General features: G+C 45.1%; 1 protein-coding gene across 8 annotated transcripts in view; it reads left to right on the top strand.

Moving 5' to 3' along the window:
* LOC125466144 (growth factor receptor-bound protein 7-like) overlaps positions 1-19013 on the top strand; it is a 200407-nt gene extending 181394 nt beyond the window's left edge. For 5 of the 8 annotated variants that reach the window (XM_059638664.1, XM_059638661.1, XM_059638662.1 and 2 more), the window contains 4 exons: positions 3820-3880; positions 6901-6988; positions 8143-8236; positions 12929-19012. In XM_059638664.1, the coding sequence (XP_059494647.1) occupies positions 3820-3880; positions 6901-6988; positions 8143-8236; positions 12929-13075 (390 nt within the window). In that variant the 3' untranslated portion in view covers positions 13076-19012. Of the gene's footprint in view, positions 1-3819; positions 3881-6900; positions 6989-8142; positions 8237-12928 lie in introns of all 8 variants that reach the window. The other 3 variants (XM_059638667.1, XM_059638665.1, XM_059638666.1) reach the window with 1 other exon arrangement.
* The last annotated feature ends 1893 nt before the right edge of the window (positions 19014-20906 follow it).

The following is a 20906-nucleotide window of genomic DNA, read 5'->3' as shown; positions in this document are numbered from 1 at the left end:
AATTGATGAAGGGGAATCAGTAGACATAATATATTTGGATTTTCAGAAGACTTTTGATAAGCTGCCCCAAAGGAAGCTGGTAGGCAAGGTTAAAGCACATGGAGTAGGAGACAGTTTGCTGGTAAGGATTAATGACTGATTAACAAACAGAAAATGTGTAGAAATAAGTAGGTGATTCTCACATTGCCAGACTCTGACTAAGTGGTACCACAAGGATCAGGACTTGGGCCCCAGCTGATCACAATACAGGTCAATGATTTGGGGGTGGGAACAAAATGTAAAATATCCAAATGTTTGAATGATACGAAGTTAAGTGGAATGTGTAATGTGAAGCAGAAGTAAAACTGTTTCCGGAGGATTTGGACAAACTTGGTGAATGGGCAAGATCATGGCAGATGGAATATAATGTGGAAAAATATGAGGTTATCCACCTGCGTAGGTGATGGGTAGAATATTTCTTAAATGTGAAAAATAATACAGAAGAACTAAAGTGTCCTTGTTGATATGTCACTGAACACTAACTTGCAGGTGCAGCAGGCTACTAGGAAAGTTAATGGGATGTTATTGTACTAGTTCCCACGACTTCCTCTGGCAGCTCATTCCACACACACACCACCCTCTGCGTGAAACAGTTGTCCTGCAGGTCCCTTTTAAATCATTCCACTTTCACCTTCAGCCTATGCCCGTCTAGTTTTGGACTCCCCTACCCTGGGGAAAAGACTTTGGCTTTTCACCCTGTCCATGCCCTCATGATTTTATAAACCTCTATAAGGTCACACGGCCACCTCTGACACTCCAGGGAACAAAAGCCCAGCCTATTTAGCCTCTCCCCATCGCTCAAATTCTCCAATCTCAGCAACATCCTTGTAAAAACCAAAAGAACTGCAGGTGCTGTAAATCAGAGGATTATGAGGAATAGTCACCAGACTGAAAGCATTAACTCTGACTTCTCTTCACAGATGCTGCCGGACCCACTGAGCATTTACAGCAATCTCTCGTTTTGTTTCTAACATCCTTGTAAATCTTTTCTGAAACCTTTCAAATTTAACAACATCTTCCCTTTAACAGCAAGACCAGAATTGAACGCAATATTCTAAACTAGACAAACAGGAGGCTGGAAGACCACAGCAAGCCAGGCAGCATCAGGAGGAAAGGAGGTTTCAGATATCACCCTTCTTCAGGGTCCCAAAAGTATTCTAAAAGTGGCCTCACCAATGTCCTGTACAGCTGCAACATGACATCCCAACACCTATACTCAAGGCAGTGACCAAAAAAAGAAGCATGCTAAATGCCTTCTTCACCTCCCTGTCTACCTGTGATTCCACTGTCAAGGATCGGTGCACCTGCACCGCTAGATCTCTTTGTTTGGCAACACCATCAAGGGCCCTCCCATTAACTGTATAAATCCTGCCCTGGTTTGCCTTACCAAAGGCAACAGCTCAGACTTAACATAGAACATTACTGCACAGTACAGGCCCTTCGGCCCTCGATGTTGTGCCGACCTGTCATACCGATCTCAAGCCCATCTAACCTAATCTAACTATTCCATGTACGTCCATATGCTTGTCCAATGACAACTTACATGTACTTAAAGTTGGCGAATCTACTACCGTTGCAGGCAAAACGTTCCATTCCCTTACTACTCTCTGAGTAAAGAAACTACTTCTGACATCTGTCCTATATCTTCCAACCCTCAATTTAAAGCTATGCCCCCTCGTGCTCACCGTCACCATCCTAGGAAAAAGGGTCTCCCTATCCACCCTATCTAACCCTCTGATTACTTTGTATGTTTCAATTAAGTCACCTCTCAACCTTCTTCTCTCTAATGAAAACAGCCTCAAGTCCCTCAGCCTTTCCTTGTAAGACCTTCCCTCCATACCAGGCGACATCCTAGTAAATCTCCTCTGCACCCTTTCCAAAGCTTCCACATCCTTCTTATAATGCGGTGACCAGAACTGTACGCAATACAGAGTTTTGTACAGCTGCAGCATAACCTCTTGGTTCCGGAACTCGATCCCTCTAATAATAAGACCTAAAACACTGTATGCCTTCTTAACAGCCTTGTCAACCTGGGTGGCAACTTTCAAGGATCTGTGTACATGGACACTGAGATCTCTCTGCTCATCTACACTACCAAGAATCTTACCATTGGTCCAGTACTTTGCCTTAACTCCATTTATCACTTTTTGGCCCATTGACCCATCTGATCAAGATCCTGTTTTATTCTTAGGTAACTTCAGTGTCCACTGAACAGCCCATTTTGATGGCATCTGTGAATGTACTAACCCTACCTCCGATATTCAAATCGAAAATCATTTATATCACTACAAAAAGCAGTGAACCTGGCACCGATCCTTGTGACACACTGCTGGTTACAGGCCTCCAGACCAGAAAATATCCCTGTATAGCTACTTTCTGTCTCCTACCTTCAAGCCAACTTTGTATCCATTTGGCTAGCTCCCCCTGGATTCCATGGGATCTAACCCTTGCTAACCAGTCTACAATGCGGAACTTTGACAATTGCCATGCCAAAGTCCGTATAGACAACTCTATCTTCAACAATCTTCTTTGTCACCTCTTCAAAACAAAACAACTCAATCGAGTTAGTGAGACACGATTTCCCATGCGCAAAACCATGTTGACTTTCCCTAAACAGTCCTTACCTTTTCAAATGCATGTAAATCCTGTTCCTCAGAATCGCTTCCAACAACTTACCTACCAGTGATGTCAGGCTCACTGGCCCTTAGTTCCCTGAAATTTCCTTACCACCTTTCTTAAGTAATGGCACCACATTAACCAACCTCCAGTCTTGTGGCACCTCACCCATGGCTGTTGATACAAATATTTCAGAGAGTAGCACAACAATCTTTTTCCTAGCTTCCCACAAGTACTGATCCTGGCTATTTATCTACCTTCATGTATTTTAAGACCCTCAGCTCTTCTGTAGTAAACTCCTTTCAAGACATCATTACTTATTTCCCCAAGTTCCCTGGCTTCCAGGTCCTTCTCCACAGTAAGTACTGACGCAAAATATAGGAGCTTGTTTAGACCACACCCCTGGAGGACAATGAGCAAATCTCATCTCCAGGACTGTCCTATGAGAAGAGAGTTGCCAAATGGATTTGTATTCTCTAGAGCTTTGAAGAATCAGAGGTGAGCTCATTTGAAATTTGCAAAATACTTCAAGAGATGGACAGGGTAGATGTAGGTAATATGCTTCTCTGGCTGGGGAGTGTAGAACGAAAGGGCATAATTTAAAATAATGGGGGATACCTCTTAGTTCAAAATTGAGGCAAAAACTTTTATTCGGAGGGTTCTGAACCTTTGGAATTGTCTACTGCAGAGGACAGTGGAAGCTCAGTCTTTCAGTTTGTTTAAAGTAGGGATTGATCAATTATGAATAATCACTGGCGTAATGGATCATGGGAACAAAGTGGGTAAACGACATTGAAGTGTTTGATCAAACGTGACTGTATTAAATGGCAGAACATGTCCTCTGTTCTTAACATTTATACTCAATTCTGTTTGCAGTAAATGACAATATTCCATTTGCTTTTCTAATCACTTGCTGATCTTTTGTGAATCGTATCGTGCACCTAGATCGCTCTGCACCACTGAGTTCTGCAAACTCTCTGCTTTTTTCATTCTTCCTGGCATAGTGAATAACATCACAATTTCCTACATTATACTCCATCTGACAACTTTTTTGCCCACTCACTTAATCTGTCTATATCTCTTTGCTGTCTCCTTATGTCTCTTTCACATTGTACTCTGTGTCTGTACCTTTTACAAACTAAATTTATCCCTTGATTTTTGCAGAAGAAAGGAGCCCAGAGGCACAGCTTGCCCAGCCCATGCCAAGGCTCAGTACTCAGTGCAGGTGAGTTACTGTGAAGGCAAATGTCTCTGGGTAAGTACAGCTGGAAGCGTAAAACTACCAAGAGATATTAGTAATTACAGTGAACAGAAAAGCTGAAGCACATGGGAATCAATATAAACAGTGTGAATTCATCAACCTTAGAGCCAAAAAGGACAGGATAAGGGACTTGGTAAATATGAAAAATTGAACACAGTGGATACCCAAATAGATTTAAATCTGTGTCCCCTGATGGGTTTCCTCTGATGCTCCAGTTTCCTCCCACAGTGCAAAGGTTTGCAAGTTAGGTGGATTGGCCTGGGGAAATTGCCCGTAATGTTTAGTCCAAAGGTGTGCCGAAGTGCCAGTTCTGAGGAAGGGTCACTGGACCCGAAACATTAACTCTGTTTTCTCTTTCTTGGAGGCTGCCAGACGTGCTGAGCTTTTCCAGCAACTTTGTTTTTGTGCCTAGGTGGTTTGGCCTTGGGAAATGCAGGATTCCAGGATAGGACGGGAGAGTGGGCCTGGGTGGGATGCTATTCAGAAGGCCAGTGGGGGCTCGATGAGTTGAATGCCCTGCTTCCTCACTGTACGCATTCTGTAATTGAATGATTCTCTGATGTTCCACCCATGTCAGTGGAAAACATTGCTCATTTACTCTACCTTCGTGATTTTGGATGCTATTAAATCACCTCCTAACTTTCTGTGCTCTAGGGAAAACGACCCCAACTTTTCCACATTCACCAAGGTTTCCCATCCCTGTGACCATTCTGGTAATTCTCCTCCACACTTTCTCTAAGCCAGAAATTCTTGTTATAGTATCAATTTATTAAATAAAGTTCTCAGAAATGAAGTGGAGTCTTTCTGATGATTCGTGCGAAACCAAACACTAACAACCAAATCAGATTTTCATGAGTATGAAAACTGCAAACCAGCAGTAACCCAGCTTCAGCCAATTGTCCACAGCTGCAGAAAAAAACACGTCGTCTATGTTTGATCATAACCACAAAGTTAGAACCGAACTCCCAGAAATAAACCTATCCATAGGAATGAGAAGAGACCATTCAGCCCCGCAAATCTTTTACTCTATCCCATTCAATCATGACTGATCAATACCTTAGCTCCATCTAATTGTCTGGTTCCAAGATTGTTAGTAGCCTCACCCAACAGAAACCTATCTGACTCAGTATTCAAATGTATAACTGATTCCCAATTCAACAGCTTTTATTGAAGCTCTTGGGAAGACTCAACTTGAGATTATATTGATTGAATGCCAAAAAGTCAGGGATTTCTATTTCACTCTGTTTTAAAACTGTTTAAAAGTAGATTTCAGATCTCCATTGTTAGATTGTAGAAAATGTGTTAAACATTCAGTGAAATGTCAACAGTAATCTTAAGTGACAGGAGTAACATTTATCCTGGGTTGACGGTACAGTATGTGCGCACAGGATGGGTTTTGAAGGACTGAATGGTCAGTGCTTCTTAGAATCTTAGCAATTCCTTTCTCTTTAACTCGGGTTATTTCAGCCACAGAAATGTGGGAGATTGTGCTTCCTCTCTGTCTCTGTCACTATCTTTCTCCTTCCTATCTATCCTTTTTCCTCTGCATTTCCCCTCCCTTTCTCTCCATCTTTCTGTCTCTTTGTGTCCGCCTCTCCATCTGCCTCTTCCTTTCCTTCTCTCTCTGTCTATTTCTCTTTCTCTTTCACCTTCTGTGTGTCTATCTCTGTTACCCTGTCTCTGTTGCAGTCACTCTGTCTGACCCCCTCTCTCTATCCGTTTTTTTTTGTTGTCCTCTCTCTCTATCTCTCTTTCTCTGTATCTCTCCAGTTGTGCTTATTATGAAGGTTTTTCCCCCACCTACTCTCAAGATTACACAAATCTCTTTGTCAGTGGAGAAACAGTAAGAGGTGTTGTTGCAGTTATCTCTTTTTCTATCTTATAATGTGCTGTAACAGGAACCCAGAAACACTGAAAGACCCATGTGATTATTATGAGGGTGCAGAGGGGCCAGGCATTAGGCTGCCATAATCTAATGAATTCTGCAGGAACTGTGATTCTATGAGAGTCAATCCAATGTCCATTTAAACCCGAGGATGGTCCAGATGGAGGTGGGTGAGGAACACTGGGGGAAGTGTCACAGGCACTGAGAGAACATAAGAACCATGAGCAGAAGTATGCCATTCAGGTCCTCAAGTTTGGCCCACCAGTTCATCTCTGCTTCATTTTCCTGCCAATTCCCCTTTCTCCTTCAAGCTATTACTAATTAAAAATCTGTCTCTCCTCAAATTTACTCAACATCCGAACATCCATCAAACTGTGGGAGGGAGAGTGAATTCCACAGATTCATGACCCTTTGAGAGAAGTAATTTCTCCTTTACTGTGTTTTAAATTTGCTATCACTTATCCTAAAACTATGATTTCTTGTTCTAGATTGGCCCACAGGAGGGAACATCTTTTCTACGTCTACTTTGTTTAGTTCCTTTAGCATCTAATATACCTCAACTAGATTTTTTTTCATTTTTCTAAACTCCACAAAGTAATTATCTGAACTGCTCAATCTCTCTCTGTAAGATAAATCCCCCGTATCTGGAATCAATCTTGTGACCCTCCTCTGAACTACTTCCAATGTAACTACATCCATCCTCAAGTAAGGCGTCCAGAACTCCCCCCAATATTCCAGCTGCAGTCTCACTAATGCCTTATACAGTTGCAGCAACACTTCTCTACTTTTATACTCTATTACTTCAGCAATAAATTCCAAAATTCCATTTGCCTTCCTTCTTAGCTGCTGTAGCTGCATACTAGGTTTCTGTGCTTCCTGTGTGAGGACACCAGAACACTCTGCACTGAAGCATTCTGAAATTTTCCTCCGTGGCGATAATAAGTTGCATTTCTAAGGGCTACAGTGAGTTATGCTGTGCAAATGTTTTATAGACTTGTGTTGATTGCTGCAGCAGATGTATTGCCGGTAAAAAGATGAGTTAAGAACAATGTTTGAGATGGGATAAGTGCATTAACAGTTTCCTTTATCGTGGATCTAGCAATACACAGGAGTCAGCCCTGGTTTCATGGACGGATCTCGAGAGAAGAAGCTCACAGACTGATTATCCAACATGGTCACATTGATGGGTAAGGACGTAATTGGGGAGGGGGAGGGTGGCGAGGGCAAGAATTATTTCAGTTCAGAGGAATTTTGCACATGAACAGTGAATGAGGGAGCCTATAATCTGAAAGAGAGTAAGGAATTTAATGATTACAGATAATTCTAAGAGGAACTCAGCTTGGAGTTTCCTGGGTGGGTGAGTGAGTGATGAATTCACAGAATCTCACCTCAATCACTAATTGCCTGCTAGAAAGACTCACTCCCTTTTGAACCCTGTCTCATTGGGACTGTTAGACTATTGGTCCACTTTGGAAAATTCCAACAAATGTGTTATTTAAATTGACTTAGCAAATAGTTTGTTTCTGCTATATCAACTCTCCACTGATATAAAGCAAAGGGTCATTTTAACCCACCCCCAGAGGTCACTCAGACTGCTCATTGGCCACTTTGTACTATCATCCAGCACCCCAACCATCCGCACATTTTTTACATGAAAGTTTTTTTATCCTCTGTCTCACTGGTCTCCTTTTGATTCTCAGTTCTCCCATTGTTTTCCTAGCCACTTTGCTGAGTCTTCTATTGTCACAGGCCCTGAGGGCATCCAAAAACCTCTGCTGCCCAAGGATCCTGTCTCACAGCAAGTTCCTTTCTGTATTACCCCAGATCTCAGTGAATGACATTGATATTTCACGTGTAAATTACTTATGTTTGTTTTAAAATCCCTCCATGGTCTTGTCCCTCGCTCTCCTCAGCCCCACAACCTTCTGAAATTTCAGTTCTCCTCAGACTGTAGCCCCTTGAGACTCCCCATTTAATCATTGCATCATTGGTGAAAGCCTGGGACAGAAGCTTGGGAATTTCCTCCTAAATTCTCTCCCTCCCTCCCAACTATAAGATCCTTAAGTTGTGCCTCTCTGACTACATTGGTGCCCTTGCATCTTCCTGTACAGGATTCAGTGTTACATTTTGGTTGTGATATTGCTAGATTCACTTACAGCCTTTGTAAGTTTGACAGTTTGCTGTAGTATGTGAATATTCCAGCAGTATTGCTGATGGTCATGGATTGAACAGGAAGAGGAAACAGGAATAAATGGCAGCCTTTAATGAGAAATTACTTCAGTTTCAGTATCGCACCAAATGTCAGAGGTGTATTTATTTGTGTCTTTATCTCTTGATGCAGTGTTTTCCTGATTAGAGAGAGCCAAAGGACACCCAAAGGTTTCGTGCTGACACTCAGCCACCACCACAAGACCAAGCACTTCCTGGTTGTTCCGGTAATTTACGCCTGCACAATTATTCAGTGATGATGTTAAATGTTTCTTCTGCTCATGATCCCACAGAATCATTACAGCACAGAAGGAGGCTATTCAGCCCATTATTGTCTATACCAGCTCTTCAAATGAGCCTTATTAATGAGTGCCAACCTCATGCCTTTTCAACATCTCCTTGAATGCTTCATTTGAACCTGTCTCAGCCACATTCCAGGCAATGCTTTCGATACCCCAATTACTCACTGTGTGAAAAACTTTTTCTCATATTACTCTTGCTGCTTTTGAAGATCACTTTTAATCTATGAGAGATAATGGGGACTGCAGATGCTGGAGAATCCAAGATAATAAAGTGTGAAGCTGGATGAACACAGCAGGCCAAGCAGCATCTCAGGAGCACAAAAGCTGACGTTTTGGGCCTAGACCCTTCATCAGAGAGGGGGATGGAGTGAGGGTTCTGGAATAAATAGGGAGAGAGAGGGAGGCGGACCGAAGATGGAGAGAAAAGAAGAACATTTGCAGAACACCTCCGCTCGGATCTCAATAAACAACTACACCTCCCAGTCGCGAACCATTTCAACTCCCCCTCCCATTCTTTAGATGACATGTCCATCATGGGCCTCCTGCAGTGCCACAATGATGCCACCCGAAGGTTGCAGGAACAGCAACTCATATTCCGTTTGGGAACCCTGCAGCCCAATGGTATCAATGTGGACTTCACCAGCTTCAAAATCTCCCCTTCCCCCACCACATCCCAAAACCAGCCCAGTTCATCCCCTCCCCCCACTGCATCACACAACCAGCCCAGCTCATCCCCTCCCCCCACTGCATCCCAAAACCAGCCCACCCTGTCTCTGCCTCCCTAACCTGTTCTTCCTCTCACCCATCCCTTCCTCCCACCCCAAGCCACACCTCCATTTCCTACCTACTAACCCCATCCCACCTCCTTGACCTGTCCGTCTTCCCTGTACTGACCTATCCCCTCCCTACCTTCCCACCTATACTCTCCTCTCCACCTATCTTCTTTTCTCTCCATCTTTGGTCCGCCTCCCCCTCTCTCCCTATTTATTCCAGAACCCTCTCCCCATCCCCCTCTCTGATGAAGGGTCTAGGCCCGAAACGTCAGCTTTTGTGCTCCTGAGATGCTGCTTGGCCTGCTGTGTTCATCCAGCTTCACACTTCATTATCTACTTTTAATCTATGGCTGTCATAGAGTCATGGAGCTGTATAGCATGGAAACAGATCCTTTGGCCTGACTCATCAATGCCGACCAGGTATCCTAAATTCATCCAGTCCCATTTGCCAGCATTTGACCCCACCTCTAAATGCTTCCAATTCATGTACCCATCCAGAAACCTCTTCAATGTTGTATCGTACCAGCCTCCGCCACTTAGTCTGGCAGCTTGTTCCATACACACACCACTCTGCATGAAAAAGTTGCCCTTTTATATCTTGCCCCTCTCACCTTAAACCAATACTGTCTAGTTTTGGACTCCCCCACCCCAGGGAACAGACCCTGTCTATTCACCCTATCCATGCCCCTAATGATTTTATAAACCTTTGTAAGATCAGCTCTCAGCCTCTGAGACTCCAGGAAAAATAGCCCCAGTCTTTCCAGCCTCTCCCTCTCACTCAAAACCTCCAAACCTGGCAACAGGTTTAAGGGCATTTAAATAGTCATTGGATAAACATATGGATAATAATGGAATAGTGTAGGTTAGATAGGCTTCAGTTTGGCTTCACAGGTCGGCACAATATCAAGGGCCGAAGGGCTTGTACTGCGCTGTAGTGTTGTATGTTAAAACATTCTGTAAATCTGTTTCTGAACATTTTCAAGTTTCACAACATCTTTCATAAAGCAAAAAGACCAGAACAGAACCCAGTATTCCAAAAGTGACCTAACCAATGTCCTGTCCAGCCGCAACATGACCTCCCAAATCCTATACTCAGTGCACTGACCAATAAAGGCAAGCTTACCAGCTGCCTTCTTCACTGCCCAGTCTACCTGTGACTCCAGGAACATCTACTCTGTCTACTGTATCCAGCCCACCTGCCACTTTGAAAACCTCTCCCAGATTTCTTATCGACAATCCCAACTTCTTCAATCTATCCTCATAACTGAAGTTTCTTATTCCTGAAATGAATCTTCGAAATGGGCTGTGCACACTCTGCAAGACATTCACATCGTTCCTATGATGTAGAATCCAAAACTGTACACAGAACTCCAGCAGAAGGCTGGCAAGTGTCTTATTCAGTCCCCGAAATCAAATTGACATCAGAGTGACGAGAACCAATGATCAAGTTGCTCACAATCCTGTTGAGCCTGACTGTACATCACAAATATGCATTTATAAACTTATGTTGAGTAAAAGTCACAGCTGTTATTGCTCAGGGGGAGACTGTATCTGAACTGGTGGTGAATCAGTGTGTGGGTCCTGTACACCACTGAGAATAACTATATGTGGGACTGTACCCCATTGAGAGTCAGTGTGTGTGGGACTGTACCCCAATAAGAGTCAGTGTGTGTGGGACTGTACCCCAGTAAGAGTCAGTGTGTGTGGGACTATACCCCAGTGAGAGTCAGTGTCTGTGGAGGTCAGTGTGTGTGGGACTGTACCCCAGTGAGAGTCAGTGTGTGTGGGACTGTACTCCAGTGAGAGTCAATGGATGTGGGACTGTACCCCAGTGAGAGTCAGTGTGTGTGGGACTGTACTCCAGTGAGAGTCAATGGATGTGGGACTGTACTCCAGTGAGAGTCAATGGATGTGGGACTGTACCCCAGTGAGAGTCAGTGTGTGTGGGACTGTACTCCAGTGAGAGTCAATGGATGTGGGACTGTACCCCAGTGAGAGTCAGTGTCTGTGGGACTGTATCCCAGTGAGAGTCAGTGTGTGTGGGACTGTACCCCAGTGAGAGTCAGTGTGTGTGGGACTGTACCCCAGTGAGAGCCATTGTGTGTGGGACTGTACCTCAGTGAGAGTCAGTGTTTGTGGGACTGTACCCCAGTGAGAGTCAGTGTGTGTGGGACTGTAGCCCACTGAGAGTCAGTAAGTATGGGACTGTACCCCAGTGAGAGTCAGTGTGTGTGGGACTGTACCCCAGTGAGAGTCAGTCTGTGTGTGGGACTGTACCCCAGTGAGAGTCAGTGTGTGTGTGGGACTGTACCCCAGTGAGAGTCAGTGTGTGTGGGACTGTACCCCAGTGAGAGTCAGTCTGTGTGTGGGACTGTACCCCAGTGAGAGTCAGTGTGTGTGGGACTGTAGCCCAGTGAGAGTCAGTCTGTGTGTGGGACTGTACCCCAGTGAGAGTCAGTGTGTGTGGGACTGTAGCCCAGTGAGAGTCAGTGTGTGTGTGGGACTGTACCCCAGTGAGAGTCAGTGTTTGTGGGACTATCGTCCACTGAGAGTCAGTGTGTGTGTGGGACTGTACCCCAGTGAGAGTCAGTGTTTGTGGGACTGTACCCCAGTGAGAGTCAGTGTTTGTGGGACTGTACCCCAGTGAGAGTCAGTGTGTGTGGGACTGTACCCCAGTGAGAGTCAGTCTGTGTGTGGGACTGTACCCCAGTGAGAGTCAGTGTTTGTGGGACTGTACCCCAGTGAGAGTCAGTGTGTGTGGGACTGTACCCCAGTGAGAGTCAGTGTTTGTGGGACTGTACCCCAGTGAGAGTCAGTCTGTGTGTGGGACTGTACCCCAGTGAGAGTCAGTGTTTGTGGGACTGTACCCCAGTGAGAGTCAGTGTGTGTGGGACTGTACCCCAGTGAGAGTCAGTGTGTGTGGGACTGTACCCCAGTGAGAGTCAGTGTTTGTGGGACTGTAGCCCAGTGAGAGTCAGTGTGTGTGGGACAGTACCACAGTGAGAGTCAGTGTTTGTGGGACTGTACCCCAGTGAGAGTCAGTGTTTGTGGGACTGTACCCCAGTGAGAGTCAGTGTTTGTGGGACTGTACCCCAGTGAGAGTCAGTCTGTGTGTGGGACTGTACCCCAGTGAGAGTCAGTGTTTGTGGGACTGTACCCCAGTGAGAGTCAGTGTTTGTGGGACTGTACCCCAGTGAGAGTCAGTGTGTGTGGGACTGTACCCCAGTGAGAGTCAGTGTTTGTGGGACTGTACCCCAGTGAGAGTCAGTCTGTGTGTGGGACTGTACCCCAGTGAGAGTCAGTGTTTGTGGGACTGTACCCCAGTGAGAGTCAGTGTGTGTGGGACTGTACCCCAGTGAGAGTCAGTGTTTGTGGGACTGTACCCCAGTGAGAGTCAGTGAGTATGGGACTATCGTCCACTGAGAGTCAGTGTGTGTGTGGGACTGTATCCCAGTGTGTTTGGGACTTAACCACAAAAGCAGTCACTCTGCAGGAAATAAGGTGAATATCTGCAATGTTCAATGTTGGGGACTGAGATAGAATATTTGGAGTTAGCTCTGATTAGTTGTGCATCAAATTAGTTTGTTGTGAGTTATGTATATTTGTCCTGGCATGCTTTGTTAGTGTCCTCGCTGAGAGTGTTCACAGACAGTGTTGGGCACTTTTTGCCTGGGGTCGGGGTAGGAGGGAACAATCCAGCCAATCAGGCTGAAGTTGACAGGAGTTTGGTCTGTCTGGCCATATTGTTGATCCAAGCTAGGCAGGCAGATCACCCATAGCTCTGCAAAAAGTAGCATGGCCTCTGGACCAGTGTTTAAATGTATGTTTTCTCTCTCTCGGTTAGTGCGAGGAGGATGGTCAAACGTACTTCACTGTGGATACCGGGCAGACCAAATTCACCGACCTCATTCAGCTGGTGGACTTCTATCAGATCAACAGAGGCGTGTTACCATGCAGCCTGAAACATTACTGTACCCGTGTGCCACTGTAACCACGGCCTTTCCTTGTCCACCATCAAACACTGCCTTGTGTACCTGCCCTATTCATGCACTTGCTATGCAGCACTGTTTCCTTAACCTGTGCTCTTGGTGATTTACTAATTACTCTGCAGAGCTCACCCAGGGTACGGTTACAGTGGATGTGAAGGAAAATCTCATTCATACCTGTTGTTCAATTTCTTAGCGACTTTTTGAAGAATTTCACAATTTTTTGAAATGACTTCAGATCTCACCTGCCTGAATATCCAGGAGGTTCCTCAGTCTGAAAGTCATGGAGATCACGGGTTGATCCTTTCAGAAAGGTTTTGTGATTTAGGGTCACAGGACAAACACTGCTTTTAGGGTAGAAAAATATGTTGTGGTAAATAGAAACATTATTTAATCAGAATTGTCTCTTGGGATAGAGGGTGAAACGATAGAAGTCTCCAGAGAGACAGACCAGTGTGAGACCAGTTCTCATGTGTTTGACAGGAATGTGTGTAACTGTCCCAATGGAAGGCACACGACACACAATATCTCATGCAGTGTGTCAGTCATGTAAATCACATGATCAAATCCGTATCCCAGAGGCTTGTCCAAACACGTCAGGAGCAATCACTAATACACATACACAGCTGTACAATACCACCTGCAGAATACTCTTACCTGTAAAACAGCAACAGCTTTGTTTATTTAATACAATCAACACTAAAAAAATCAGAAATGCTGTAAATATTACATGGATCTCTCTTACACACAGCTCCTGTGATTAGCCATATAAACAGAGCCTAACAACTATCGACCAGAGCAATGTATTCCCAAAAAGATGCAGCAGCGAGAGGCTGAGGGTGAGTGTGACCAGGGGCTAGAACTAAGATGGGGATGATGAGGGAAGAAAGAGGAACAGTGCATTTGGAGTGGAGGAGTGCATGACTGGGGCCAGTGATTGTGGAACTGGAGTTGTGAAGAGAAAGTGAGCACTGGTGAGGGTTGGGCTCAAAGACAGTGAGCAGGATTGATCAAGTTTATGCTGTGCTATAGATTACTTGTATCTAGTTCTCAACACTGCATAATGTTAAAGAAGCTTTAACAACACTGTATGTACTCTTACAGATTATTTGAATCGTCACATTAAAGTAATTTAAATATCTTTTTACTGTCACAGATGATTTTTATCAGCAGTGTGAGCTGTAAATGGCACCAGTCTGACCTTCAGTCAGATGCAGCCTCTGTGGGTAGTGATGTGGGGGTCAGTGGGAAAACCAGCATTTATTGCCCCTCACTAATTGGTCCTGACTGAGTTGCTAGCTAGACCTTTTCATTGGGTAGATAAGAGCCAGTCACTTTGTTGTGGGTTGCATTAGCTGGGTAAGGATGGCACATGTACTTCTGCAATTTGCTTTAGTGAACCACCTAGGTTTTATTGATGATAATTTCATGGACTTAATGTCACTTTTTTTCTATAAATTAAGTTCCACCAGCTACCATTGGACATTAATGAGTCTCTGAGTTATTACTTCAGTGACATTATCATGTTTCTCTGATTGTGTAGGTTTCCCTGTGAGTTAGTTAAAGATATCTCTGCATTGTGACCAGAGCAATTAAACAAAGACATGTGGAGCATTTTCACTGGTTAATCCATTCAATGAGCTTCACTCAAGCCTGGTCTGGGCCAAAGTGAAAACTCAGACAGTGGCAGAGTTTTTAATGTAATTTATTATTCTCTGATATTGTCAGAAATGTAATTTGTTTCCAATAATCAATGACTGAGACTTTATATTGCAGGAGGGTAGTTTTATTTTCAGTAGTTCTAATGAGCTAATGTAGAGAATGGTCTCTATTTCGTCTGCCTGCAGCCTGTTTTTATTTCAGAGAAGCAGGAACAACAGAAACATAAATTTGTTCCGCTGAGACAGGGATGCATAATTTGTTCCTCTGAGACAGGTAAGAAGGGGTAAGATTAAGGAGCCTTGGATGACGGGTACAGAGGTGCTTCTTGTCCAAAAGAAAAAGGCGGCTTACGTAAGGTGGAGGAAGCAAGGGTCTAGCACAGCTTTAGAGGATTACAGGCTTGCTCAGAAGGAGCTCAAAAGTGGACTGAGGAGGGCCAGGATGGGGCACGATAAAGGCTTGGCAGGAAGGATTAGGGAGAACCCAAAGGCATTTTACTCATAAGTGAGGAATAAGAGAATGATCAGGGAGAAGGTAGGGCCGATCAGGGATAGTGTAGGGAACTTGTGCGTGGAGTCTGAGCAGATAGGGGAAGCCATAAATGAGTTTTTTGCTTCAGTTTTCACTAAGGGAAGGGACCTTGTTGTGAATGAGAACTTTGAGGAGCAGGAAACAGGCTTGAACAGATCAAGATTGAGGAAGTTGATGTGCTGGAAATTTTGACAAACATTAAGATTGATAAGTCCCCAGGATCAGACCAGATTTATCCTAGGTTGCTCCGGGAAGTGAGAAAGGAGGTTGCTAAGCCACTGGCGAAGATCTTTGCTTCCTCACTCTCCACGGGAGTTGTACCGGAAGATTGGAGGAAGGCAAATGTTGTTCCTCTTTGCAAGAAAGGGAATAGGGAAATCCCTGGAAATTACAGACCAGTCAGTCCTACGTCTGGGGTCAGCAAGGTTTTGGAAAGAATCCTGAGGGATAGGATTTACGACTATTTGGAAAAGCATAGCGTGATTAAAGGGAGTTAGCATGGCTTTGTGAGGGGCAGGTCATGCCTCACAAATCTTATTGAGTTCTTTGAGGAGGTCACGAGACAGGCTGACGAGGGTCGAGCAGTGGATGTGGTGTACATGGACTTCAGCAAGGCATTTGATAATGTTCCCCACGGCAGGCTCATTCATAAATACAGGGTGATTTGGCTGTCTGGATGCAGAATTGGTTGGCTGACAGGAAGCAGAGAGTGGGTGTAGATGGTAAGCATTCTGCCTGGAGGTCAGTGCTGAGTGGTGTCCCACAGGGCTCTGTTCTTGGGTCTCTGTTCTTTGTAGTTTTTATAAATGACTTGGATGAGGAGGTTGAGGGGTGGGTTAGTATGTTTGCTGATGACACAAAGGTTGGAGGTGCCGTTGATAGTATCGAGGGCTATTGCAGGCTTCAGCGAGACATTGACAGAATGCAGAGCTGGGCTGAGAAGTGGCAGATGGAGTTCAACCTGGATAAATGCGAAGTGATGCATTTTGGAAGGTTGAACTTAAATGCTGAATATAGGATTAAAGGCAGGATTCTCGGCAGTGTGGAGGAACAGCGGGATCTTGGTGTTCAAGTGCATAGCTCCCTCAAAGTTGCCACCCAGGTGGATAAGGTTGTTAAGAAAGCATATGGTGTTTTGGCTTTCATTAACAGGGGGATCGAGTTTAAGAGCCGCGAGGTTATGCTGCAGCTCTACAAAACCCTGGTGAGACCACACTTGGAATATTGTGTCCAGTTCTGGTCGCCCTATTATAGGAAAGATGTGGAGGCTTTGGAAAGGGTGCAAAGGAGGTTTACCGGGATGCTGCCTGGACTGGAGGGCTTGTTTTACGAGTAGAGGTTGACTGAGCTCGGACTTTTCTCACTGGAGAGAAGGAGGAAGAGAGGTGACCTGATCGAGGTGCACAAGGTAATGAGAAGCATGGATAGAGCCGATAGCCAGAGACTTTTCCCCAGGGCAGGATTGACTGCCACGAGGGGTCATAGTTTTAAGGTGTTAGGAGGAAGGTATAGAGGAGACGTCAGAGGGAGGTTCTTCACCCAGAGAGTTGTGAGAGCATGGAATACTTTGCCAGCGGTAGTCGTGGAAGCGGAGTCATTAGTGACATTTAAGCGACTGCTGGACATGCACATGGACAGCAGTGAATTGAGGGGAATGTAGGTTAGTTTATTTTATGTTTGGATTAGGATTAATCCACAGCACAACATCGTGGGCCGAAGGGCCTGTACAGTGCTGTACTTTCTTATGTTCTATCTATAACATTCTAGTGGTGCCCAGTAAACAGAAGCTGGGAGCTCCCTCCTTCTGTTCACTAGACTGAAAGTTAAGACCATTATCAATATCACGATGGGGTCAGTATCCAAATCAGTGCGAACACAAAAACAGCAAAGCGACAGAGCGGAACCTAACTGAATGACATGGGTCATGGTGAGATATTTGTCAGAACTGGGTGAAATGCTTGCCCATCCCAACACAACATCCCCAGTTTAAACATAGAATATAAAATGGTTCGGCACCGGAAAAGGCCCTTTGGCCCACCATGTCTGTACTGGCCATGATGCCATTCGAAGCTAATCCCATCTGCCTGCATATGCTGTGTAGCTCTCTATTCTGTATCAGTTCATGTGTTGGTCTAAATGCCTCTCAAACACAACTATCATATTTGCTTCTACCAGCTCCCATGGCACGGTGTTCCAGGCACCTACCAACCTCTGAGTAAAATCCATGCCTCACACATCTCCTTTAAACTTAGCCCCCCCTCAGCTTGAAACTATGACCCTAGTATTCAACATTTCCACTCTGAGAAAAGGACTTTGACTATCCACCTTATCCATGCCTCTCATAATTTTACATAGTTCTCTCAGGCCACCCCTCAGCCTCCGACATTGTAGCGAGAACAATCCAAATTTATCTAACCTCACCTTATAGCTAATCAACTCCAAGCCATGCATTATCTTGGTAAATGTCTTCTGCACCCTTTCCAAAGCCTCCACGTCCTTCCTATAGTGTGGTGACCAGAACTGTACAGAATACTCCAAATGTGACCGAACTAAAGTTTATACTGTTTGCTCAAGCGCAGTGGCAAGATTGTTGCCAGGAAGTGATGAATTCCCAATTAATGTTCTGTATTGTTTCTTAGCAACCCAATTTGCCACAGTTTGCATAGCCATACAAACTCAACGTCAGAAAGCTTGACTTGGAGACTAGAACAGCAACTTGACAGCTCCCAACAACGCTCACATTCCCCATAGGCAAGTACAGGTCATGACCCATGACCACTCCGCACACTCTTTCACCACATGCATTTACACCAGACTTTCGCAAACCCATTACCACCATTTCACTCAGTGCCCTGGCATTGCACCCTGGAATCCTACAATGAGACACAGCTGTGACACAGGAGAGGCAGCAGCCCATGGTTTGGATCAAGCTGCTTACAAGGCCTACCTCCTTGATCTCTTGGTGCACACTCACCTGGTACCTACTGGCATAGTTGTAGCATGCCATACCCTGTCTTGCCACAGTATCATAACAGACCACAAGAAAAATGAACAAAAGTAGGTCATGCAGCACCTTGACCCTGCTTCACCATTCAAATTATCACGGCTGATCTGACACTCCTCGCATCCACTTTCTTTCCCCCTTGAAAGCTTCACTTATCAAGAATTTATTGATCTTAGCCTTTAATATACAGATGGACTGTGCCCTTCACAGCTCTCTGTGGCAAGGGGTTCCAAAGACTCTCAACCTTCTGAGAGAAGAAATTCCTCCTTAACTCAGTCTTAAATTGGTACCCCTTTACTCTGAGACTGTGCTCCCTGGTCATAGACTCTCCCGTGAGGGAAAACCTCCTGTCAGCCTTTACTCTGTAAAGCTCCTGCCTGGCCCTGCCATGCAATGCAGTGGCAGTTGGAGCAGTCAGACATCCAGGCAGATGGCAGTGCTGTCAGCTGTGCCCAGTCAGTGTCACCTGGCAGCTGCAATTGCCCATTCATCCTGTATCCACCACGAGGACTGAGATGTGTCTGAAAGGCTTAGGGGAGGAGGCCACAGCCAATTGCAGGAGGGGCTTATTGGTCAGACCATATTGACAATAGATAGTCAGTATAAGAAGAGGGAGCCGAGGGTGAGAGAGGGGTTTGGGAGTGAAGGTATGGGGGAAGAGGGAACCGAGGGTGAGAGAAGTGTTTGGGAGTGAAGGTGTGGGGGAAGAGGGAACCGAGAGCAAGAGAGGGGTTTGGGAGTGAAGGTGTGGGGGAAGAGGGAACTGAGGGCAAGAGAGGGGTTTGGGTGTGAAGGTGTGGGGGAAGAGGGAGCCAAGGGTGAGAGAAGGGTTTGGGAGTGAAGGTATGGGGGAAGAGGGAACTGAGGGTGAGAGAAGTGTTTGGGAGTGAAGGTGTGGGGGAAGAGGGAACCGAGAGCAAGAGAGGGGTTTGGGAGTGAAGGTGTGGGGGAAGAGGGAGCCGAGGGTGAGAGAGGGGTTTGGGAATGAAGGTATGGGGGAAGAGGGAACTGAGGGTGAGAGAGGGGTTTGGGTGTGAAGGTGTGGGGGAAGAGGGAACCGAGGGTGAGAGAGGGGTTTGGGAGTGAAGGTGTGGGGGAAGAGGGAACCGAGAGCAAGAGAGGGGTTTGGGTGTGAATGTGTGGGGGAAGAGGGAGCCGGTTACATGGGATGGAGCGATAATGTGATATTCACCATTGTATCAACAATGGCAATTCAAGCCGCAAGTTTGGTAAGGTCCAGTGAGCAAGCTCGTCTGTTAAGAAGGCATACAGTGTTTTAGCTTTTATTAATAGAGGGATCGAGTTCCGGAACCAAGAGGTTATGCTGCAGCTGTACAAAACTCTGGTGCGGCCGCACTTGGAGTATTGTGTACATTTCTGGTCACCGCATTATAAGAAGGATGTGGAAGCTTTGGAAAGGGTGCAGAGGAGATTTACTAGGATGTTGCCTGGTATGGAGGGAAGGTCTTACGAGGAAAGGCTGAGGGACTTGAGGCTGTTTTCGTTAGAGAGAAGAAGGTTGAGAGGTGACTTAATTGAAACATATAAAATAATCAGAGGGCTAGATAGGGTGGATAGGGAGAGCCTTTTTCCTAGGATGGTGACGGCGAGCACGAGGGGGCATAGCTTTAAATTGAGGGGTGAATGATATAGGACAGATGTCTGAGGTAGTTTCTTTACTCAGAGAGTAGTAAGGGAATGGAACGCTTTGCCTGCAACGGTAGTAGATTCGCCAACTTTAAGTACATTTAAGTCGCCATTGGACAAGCATATGGATGTACATGGAATAGTGTAGGTTAGATGGGCTTCAGATCGGTATGACAGGTCGGCACAACATTGAGGGTCGAAGGGCCTGTACTGTGCTGATATGTTCTATGTTCTATGTCTGGCCTAACAGCAAGTTTCACTTCAGCAAAACATGACATGAAACATGCCAAAAACTACACAAGATTCTTCTCCACATTTTCCTCTGAATATTAAAATTTAAATTGTCGACTCATAACAGCATATCAGGTGCAGGAATGAGTTGGGATATTTGCCCATTTTTAATAAACTCTAAAAATCCACAATGAGAAACGGGAAAGGTTTAGGAACTCTCAGGGAGGAGAATTTATTTCTAAACTTCTCAACAAATTCTAACTATTTCACCAGAGAATTGACTTTGTTTTGCTACATCTGAAAATCTGATCTCGGGAGCAAGAGTCCACCTCAAACAAATGCTGATCAAGTCAGGAGTTCTCACATTTCAGAGCTGAGGGTATGGGCAGTTCTGTGCGTGTTGTCAGTGTTCAGGGTGCAGTCAATGTGACACACTATCTGTCAGGCAGACTGTCTAATGAACAATAAACTTGTGGAAACCAAGGCTTCTTAGCTTACAGTGACAGAATCTTTCCAGCTGATGATGAGTTTAACAGCTGCAGCTACCAGAGGCTGTGGCTGTAACCTTCTGGTTACTTGTGGCTCATTGGTCTCCAAATCCCTCTAACTACACTGAGTCACTGAGTGAATGTTGATACGTGTTGTCGTCCCACCACAGTACTGTCAAGACTGCAGGGTCAATAATAGGAAAGATGCTCACGTGATGTTATTTTAAAAAACATAACGTAAATTTGAATTCAAGATAAAGAGTTTTGCCTCCA

The sequence above is a fragment of the Stegostoma tigrinum genome, chromosome 31 (assembly GCF_030684315.1).
Source record: "Stegostoma tigrinum isolate sSteTig4 chromosome 31, sSteTig4.hap1, whole genome shotgun sequence".
NCBI classification, from domain to species: Eukaryota; Metazoa; Chordata; class Chondrichthyes; order Orectolobiformes; family Stegostomatidae; genus Stegostoma; species Stegostoma tigrinum.
This window is presented reverse-complemented; position numbering and strand designations above follow the sequence as displayed.